This window comes from Tupaia chinensis, unplaced genomic scaffold (assembly GCF_000334495.1).
Source record: "Tupaia chinensis unplaced genomic scaffold, TupChi_1.0 Scaffold149922_1, whole genome shotgun sequence".
In the NCBI taxonomy this organism is placed as follows: Eukaryota; Metazoa; Chordata; class Mammalia; order Scandentia; family Tupaiidae; genus Tupaia; species Tupaia belangeri.
In genome coordinates this window covers 1,246,381-1,254,363 of record NW_006209766.1, presented here as the reverse complement: position 1 = coordinate 1,254,363, position 7,983 = coordinate 1,246,381, and the positions used below count along the sequence as shown (strand labels likewise).

Below are 7,983 nucleotides of genomic sequence, written 5' to 3'. Positions count from 1 at the left end.
CGTGGGCACAGTCCTTACCTGGTCTTTGCCTGGACAACGGAAGCGAATAAGAGAACATAACTTTCTAGGGCCATTCTGAGGAACTAATGAAGACATTCGAGTACAGCACACAGGGCAGGCCAGGCCCTGGCGAGTTCCCAGTAAGCAGCAGCCATTATGGCGGCCGTCTGAACACCCTGCAGGAGCGTGCTATGTGGCCTGAAAGAGGATGCAGGTTCTGAGTCCTGTCATGTCCTCACTTGGAGGCTTTGGGCAAGGAACTTGACCCCATCTGTAAAGGGAATCCTCACTGCAAAGGGTTGTTGAAAGGTGAAACGAGTTAACCCACGAAAACCCTGAGCACGGTGCCTGGCACATTAGGAGCACCGGAAGTTTGCATTCTTTGTCGTTGTTATTGACGACATTCCCCGTGGATCCCTGATCCCAGCTGCAGGTTGGAGCAGATCAATAGGGAATGCCTAAGCCGCCCAGGGCTGGAGGTCACCCCAAGGAGCCCCACAATCAGCTGTAATCTGCCTGGCTCTGCTCCACCCCCATCTCCCTGGGTATATCAGGGCTGGTCCAGACCCCAGGCTCTGTCTGGGCAAGGAGGGAGTGCACCCGGCACCATGGGGAAGGCAGTGAGTGGGGGCCCCCGGGCCGGGGGGAGGGGGTGAGGGTGAGAGCAGGGTTCCAGTGTCATCTGACGCCTCCCTCCTTCCTGCCATCCACCCCGACCCCAGGAGAATTACGAGCTGTACTCGGTGGAGCTGGGTCCTGGCCCTGGTGGGGACATGGCAGCCAAGATGAGCAAGAAGAAGGCGGGCGGTGGGGGAGGCAAGAAGAAGGAGAAGCTGGAGAACATGAAGAAGGAGATGGAGATCGTGAGCTGGGGGCCGGGGCCTGGGTGGTGTGCAGGGGTGGGGGCCGACGGGCAAGGGTGGGGAGCAGGGAGAGCCAGAGAACAAGTGCCCTGCCCCACACCACACAGAATGACCACCAGCTGTCAGTGGCGGAGCTGGAACAGAAGTACCAGACCAGTGCCACCAAGGTGAGCTGGGAGCGGCGAGGGGGTGGGGCAGGGAGGGAGAGGGAGCTATAGACAGACAGGGGAGAAAGCATGAGAGACAAATGGGTAACATGGACAGGCAGAGTGAGAGAAGCGGATAGAAAGAGACAGAGAGATGGGCAGCGGCAGAGATAGGCGAAGAGGTGGATAAGGGAGAGAGAAATGGGAGAGATAATGGGAAGGAAGAGACAGAGAGAAAGATGAGAGAGACAAAAAGGGAGATCACGGAGGGAACAGGAACACAGTCAAGGAGAAATGAAAGGTAGCAAGAAGAGGGTCAAGGAGACAGAGCCCGAGGGGAGCGCGTGTGGGGAGAGGAAGCCCCCAGCACCCGCGTGGTCCCACCTCTGTGTCCCCAGGGCCTGTCGGCAAGCCTGGCAGCTGAGCTGCTGCTACGAGACGGGCCCAATGCGCTGAGGCCACCGCGGGGTACCCCGGAGTACGTCAAGTTTGCACGGCAGCTGGCAGGAGGCCTGCAGTGCCTCATGTGGGTGGCAGCTGCCATCTGCCTCATTGCGTTTGGCATCCAGGCCAGTGAGGGTGACCTCACCACTGACGATAATGTGAGTGGCGGGTGCTGGTGATGAGTGGGACACAGGGACCTGAGGGACAGAGAACGCTGCATGTGCGATGCAGGGTGAAAGGGAGCTGGGATACGGAGGTGGGGACAGAAAGGCAGTCCCAAGATGTAGGTCATGGTGGATGAGACACATTGGGCTATGGGAGAAAGCCAAGGTCACAAGGTCACAGGGACACAGGTGGGGACGCAAAGTTGTAGAAATGTAATGTGTAAGATACGGAACTGGGAAACTGAGGACATAGAACAGACCAGGGCCCAGGGACACTGGGAACCAGGTATGGGACATAAAGACCACGGCACACAGAGGGAGAGATATTAGACATGGAAACAGAGACAGAGGACGTGGAGATGCATGACAGGGGACACTGGGTATATGACGAGGGCCACATGACATTGACAGGGGCTTGAAAAGTCACAGGACATGTGACACAGAATGGGGACTCAGAGGTGCACAGCTGTGAGGAGACATTAGACATAAGGACATGGAATTTGGAACATGGGGACACCCATCACCGCAGACACAATATAAAGCCCGAGGTCTTCAGGACAGAAACCCATGGAAATAGGGACTTGAGGACACAGGAAGTAGTGGGCATCGGAGACACAGAGGTTATGGAAAACACAGAATATGAAATTTGGGACCCAGAGAATTCGGGTCATGGGAACATGAAGACATGAGGAATGAAAGACGGGAGACACAGGAAGAAGGAACCCAGGGGACCAAGGTACACAGTGACACCAGGCATAAGTCACAGGTTATGGGGACAATGGGAACAGGACTCAGGAAATAGAGGATGTGAGAATCAGGGACACGGCAGCACAACACCCTGAAAATTCAGGGCAGCGAGTGTGGGGCGAGGAACAGGGGACGAGGCCACAGGGAACAGCGTGTGAAGCTACCCTGCCTCCTCCCCCAGCTGTACCTGGCACTGGCCCTCATCGCCGTGGTTGTGGTCACCGGCTGCTTCGGCTACTATCAGGAGTTCAAGAGCACCAACATCATCGCCAGCTTCAAGAACCTCGTGCCCCAGGTGGGCCCCAGCCCCCGGCCCTTCAGATTCTAGGCTCCAGACCCTCTTTGGGCAGGCTGTGGCTTCTCTCCCTCCTGTCAGGCCTGCCATCCCTCCCCATAGGTCGTCAATTCTCCATCCCCCACCTCCTAGACGGAGGTGAAATCCCCATTACACTCGGCAACTCCCACCCCCAGCCCCTGGCTCCTGACCTCTGGTGCCCCTGTCCCACAGCAAGCAACTGTGATCCGAGATGGGGACAAGTTCCAGATCAACGCTGATCAGCTTGTGGTGGGCGACCTGGTGGAGATGAAAGGCGGGGACCGAGTGCCAGCCGACATCCGCATCCTGGCAGCCCAGGGCTGCAAGGTGGACAACTCCTCGCTGACTGGCGAGTCTGAGCCACAGACCCGCTCGCCCGAGTGCACGCACGAGAGCCCCCTGGAGACCCGCAACATCGCCTTCTTCTCCACCATGTGCCTCGAGGGTCTGTGAGCCCCTGCCTACCTGCCCGGTGACCACACTGCCTCTAGTGCCCCTTACAGCCCCAAGAGCCTGTCTTCTGCTACATTCTGAGATGCACTGTACCCCCGACACACACACACGCACACACACACACACACACACACACACACACACACGGACTGCGCCTGTCCAGGGCACACTACATGGACAGAGTGATATACCCAGGGAGACGGGGGTGGAGCAGAGCCATTGCTCACTGTTGCTAACATCTCCCCGGATCCTTTGGCCCCCACTACTTTCCATGTCACCCCTCCTTCAATTTCGCCACCCCTGCCTAGCCCCGGGGCTGCCCCCGGCCCTGAGTCAGCCTCTTGGCCCCATTGCAGGCACGGCACAGGGTCTGGTGGTGAACACGGGCGACCGCACCATCATCGGGCGCATTGCATCGCTGGCATCGGGAGTGGAGAACGAGAAGACGCCCATTGCTATCGAGATCGAGCACTTTGTGGACATCATCGCAGGCCTGGCCATCCTCTTTGGTGCCACGTTTTTTGTGGTGGCCATGTGCATCGGTTATACCTTCCTGCGAGCCATGGTCTTCTTCATGGCCATTGTGGTAGCCTACGTGCCTGAGGGGCTGCTGGCCACTGTCACAGTGAGTGCGGGAGGCAGACAGGGTGTGGGAGCCGAGAGGCCTGTCCGTCTGTTTGTTCATTCATCCGGGCTTCACCGTCATCTTCCACCTGTTCATCTAGCCCTTCGCCTCCTCATCCATCCGCCTTTCTCCCTGGCATGCATCCACTCAGCAGATATTCACTGGGGCTACCCTGGGACCATGTCCTGTGCCACGCACTGGGAACTCACAGACAGATAGAGTCCTTGTCTGGAGAAGGCTGGGGCCTGGAATGGGCAGCATGTTATCCAGGCCTCCGACGGTCAGCACCCAGCCTGAGACCAGCCCTAAGCAGGCTCAGGGAATGTCTTTTCTCACGTTGTGCTGACAAGAGGATTTGCAAAACCTGGGATTGCTCTAAGAGGGCATGGTTTACATGTATCTGGGCAGATTGGGGAAGGCATCTACTCTCTGCAAAAAGTACAAGCCAACAGGTGGCGTGGTGGTTAAGGCACTGGACTCCCACATGGCTGACCGTGGTTTGAATCCCAGACCTGGCAGCTTGCTTTTTCTCTCCTTTGCTCTCCCACTATCCCTTTAAAGGTCAAATTTAAATAAATAAATAAATAAAGTTAAAGAAAATTATTATCTAAAAACAAATAAATTTAAAAAAAGAAAGTGCAGGACAAAAGCTTGAAGGCAAAGAAAAAAAAAAAAGAAAGAAAGCCTTTTCTTTCTGTTTGTGTTTGTTTTGCAGAAGAAGGTTACATGTGTTGCACCCAGTCCCACGCTGGCCTAAAGGGTTCCTTGTTGCTGTGGGAGGAGGGAAGCGGGACTGGAAGCAGGGATTAGACTCCATGGCTGCGTTTCTCACCCGCTCCCCAGGTCTGTCTCTCCCTGACAGCCAAGCGGCTGGCCAGTAAGAACTGCGTGGTCAAGAACCTGGAAGCCGTGGAGACCTTGGGTTCCACCTCCGTGATCTGCTCCGACAAGACAGGGACCCTCACTCAGAACCGCATGACCGTGTCCCATTTGTGGTTTGACAACCACATCCACACTGCCGACACCACGGAAGACCAGTCAGGTGTGGGGCGGGAGGGGACAGGGGCTGGACAGGATCCAATAGATGGGGAGATGGTGGAGACCTGAAGGGAGCCTGGGAGGGCTCTGTATCAATGGGAGGGTACTGGGCTCCAGGTTGTGAAGGGGCTAGGCAATCGGTCTCTCTGGAGACTCGGCAGTGAGTTTCTGCACCTGGCTATGAGGAGGGGGCAGCCCCCTCTCCAGGTCTGGGAACTGAGCCCAGGGAGAGGGGCTCGGTTCTGGTCTGGGAGAGCCTCCTTGCGGGGTTTGGGACGCTCGCGAAGCTCCCTCGCGGCCCCAGCCCGGATGCCCGGTCTCCAGGGCAGACGTTTGACCAGTCCTCGGAGACGTGGCGGGCGCTGTGCCGCGTGCTCACCCTGTGCAACCGCGCTGCCTTCAAGTCTGGCCAGGACGCGGTGCCAGTGCCCAAGGTGAGAGCCGGGGGACTCCAGGGAAGTCCCGGAGCCTGGTGCAACCGGGGTCGTCCTTGACATCGGTCCCCGCTCCTAGCGCATCGTGATTGGAGACGCGTCTGAGACCGCGCTGCTCAAGTTTTCCGAGCTGACGCTGGGCAACGCCATGGGCTACCGCGAGCGCTTCCCCAAAGTCTGCGAGATCCCCTTCAACTCCACCAACAAGTTCCAGGTGTGCAGCAGGCCGCCCGCCCACGGCCCCCCCCCGCCTACAGCAGAGTCCCGCCCACATCCAGGGCGGGCCTATGCGGGGCTCCGCTCTCAGCCCCTGCCCCTCTGTAGCCGAACCCCACCCGTCTCCCGCCCTGCTCACACCCCTGCCCATCCGCAGTCCCTTCAAGGCAGTGCTTTTCTCGTACTCTCGGCCATCAAGCTGCGGGTGGGGAGGTGCGCCCCAAATCCCAGCTTCAGCCCACCTCTGTATTTTAATTCTATTCTATTTCCTGGGCTCAGGACCCTAACTCTGCGTCTAGCCCCGCTCTAATCCTCCACCTCCCACAGCTGTCCATCCACACACTGGAGGACCCGCGGGACCCGCGGCACGTGCTGGTGATGAAGGGCGCCCCCGAGCGCGTGCTGGAGCGCTGCAGCTCCATCCTCATCAAAGGCCAGGAGCTGCCGCTGGACGAGCAATGGCGGGAGGCCTTCCAGACTGCCTATCTCAGCCTGGGAGGCCTGGGCGAGCGAGTGCTCGGTGAGACACCCTCGGGGCAGGGTGCAGAGTGCGAGGAGGAGGAGCTAGCACACACCTTGCCCAGCTCTGACCTGGCCTCTCTCATCCTGACCTGATCTGCCCCCCCATACACTCCTCGTGACTCCCCGTATCTTGACTCCAATACCTCCCACGTCTCCTCACCCTGACCTTCCTAGACCTGATCTGTGACCCCTTGATTTTTCCTAGCCCTTGCTCCAACTACATGGACTTCCACCTTTCAGCGTCCTCTTCTTGACCCCTTGACCTTCCTCAGTCCCCGACTCAACTCAGGACTTCCCCCAATCCTTGTCTTGACCTCTGACTGCTCCAATTTTTGTCCTGACCCCTTTGACTTCCCTAAACCCTGCCTTGATCCTGGAAGCACAGACCTATGGAACATGTCTGGTCTTTCGCTTTACTTGCTGTGTGACCTCTGGCCAGAAATGTCCCCTTTCTGTTTTACTTCCTTCGGCTGCGAGATGGGGATGAGCCTCGCAGGGTGGTGGTGAGGATGGATTCGCATAATGGGAGTGAAAGCTTCAGCACAGGGTCCGGCACCCATGGTGCTTGCCGCAAGGGGCCTGGTTGTTTCACTCATCTGGCCAGCTGGGGTGGGGGTCTGCCCAGGACTCCTCTGATGTCCCTGTTTTCTGGTCAGGTTTCTGCCAGCTCTACCTGAATGAGAAGGAGTACCCACCTGGCTATGCCTTCGACGTGGAGGCCATGAACTTTCCAAGTAGTGGCCTCTGCTTTGCGGGACTTGTGTCCATGATTGACCCGCCCCGGGCCACTGTCCCTGATGCTGTGCTCAAGTGCCGCACGGCAGGCATCCGGGTATGTTACAGGAAGAGGACTAGGCAGGGCTGAGGACAGAGGCTGGCGGTATTTGGGGATCAGGAACCCTCCTGAAACCAGCTTGAACCAATATGTATGGGTTCACGATACTGAAAATTTCTGGGATCAAAGCTTCAGATCTAGTTGGATCCAGGAGCTCAGTGTCATTTGGAATTCGCCTTTTTCCATGTCTCAGCTCTGCTTTTCTCTCAGCTAGCTTTCTTTAAAAAAAAAAAAATTTATTATTATTTTAACTTGTTATAGGACACAGGTGCTCACCGGGGAGGGAGAGGGAGGGAGAGAGAGAGAGAGAGCGAGCGAGCACTACAAGGTCTGGACTCAAAACATGGTTATGCCCGCCACCACACCCCAGAAGTTCTCATTTATAGCTCCCACCTGTTTAGCCACCCTGTAGAAAGAGAGCACTCCTTTTGCAGTAGGACCAGATTGGGTCACATGTTCACCCCTGAACTGGTCACTGTGGCTGGGGATGGACTACTGTGATTGGCCAGCTGTGGACTTACTTGCCCAGTCTTAGCTAGGGACCTCACTTCAACCAGGGCCTGGGGAAAGATGTGGTTCCCCAAAGACAAGTCAAGGGTGAGGGGGCGAATGCTGAGCATGCGATGCCCGAGCCCCTCCCGTGGTCCGTCAGGCCTGATGAGATCTGGGCCCTGCTAGCTTTCTAAGCTCACTCCCCAGCGCTCCTACCCATGCTCGCTCTTCTTCAGTCATGTGTCTTCCCTGCTGTCCCTCAGTGATTCCGGCACGGCCTTACCTCAGGGCCTTTGCACTGGCTGTTTTCTCGGCTGGCCTTGCCCAAGATTGCCATGCGGCCAACTCCTTTATCTCTTTCATGTCTCTGCTTATGTCACCTTTTCAATGAGCTTTCCTTGGACACACTTAAATTGAGTCACCACTTCCTCCATCAGGCTTAATTTTCCTCCTGCCTTCTAATATGCTGTCTAATTCATTCTTTCATTTTGTTTATTTCCTGTCTCGCCCACTAGATGGTCAGTTCCAGTAGGGTGGGGATTTCAGTCTGTTTTGTCCCTAGTACATCTCAGGCACCTAGCCAGTGGTCACACTTGGTTGAATAAAGGAATGTGTGCATCAGCAGACAACCTACCAGGAAAGACAAGCAGATTGGGCTGATCTGAAGGGCTTAAGGGTTTGTTGGCTG

The 7,983-nt window shown here is 56.8% G+C and overlaps 1 protein-coding gene across 2 annotated transcripts in view; it reads left to right on the top strand.

The window, feature by feature from the left end:
- The first annotated feature begins 608 nt into the window (after window positions 1-608).
- The window catches only part of ATP4A (ATPase H+/K+ transporting subunit alpha), a 16,586-nt gene continuing 9,211 nt past the window's right edge, over window positions 609-7,983 (top strand). For both annotated transcript variants that reach the window (XM_014585412.2, XM_006171630.3), the window contains exons 1-12: window positions 609-620; window positions 723-863; window positions 971-1,030; window positions 1,408-1,611; window positions 2,546-2,659; window positions 2,873-3,125; window positions 3,490-3,758; window positions 4,602-4,800; window positions 5,121-5,230; window positions 5,310-5,444; window positions 5,774-5,966; window positions 6,625-6,800. In XM_014585412.2, the coding sequence (XP_014440898.1) occupies window positions 609-620; window positions 723-863; window positions 971-1,030; window positions 1,408-1,611; window positions 2,546-2,659; window positions 2,873-3,125; window positions 3,490-3,758; window positions 4,602-4,800; window positions 5,121-5,230; window positions 5,310-5,444; window positions 5,774-5,966; window positions 6,625-6,800 (1,866 nt within the window). The remainder of the gene's footprint in view (window positions 621-722; window positions 864-970; window positions 1,031-1,407; window positions 1,612-2,545; window positions 2,660-2,872; window positions 3,126-3,489; window positions 3,759-4,601; window positions 4,801-5,120; window positions 5,231-5,309; window positions 5,445-5,773; window positions 5,967-6,624; window positions 6,801-7,983) is intronic.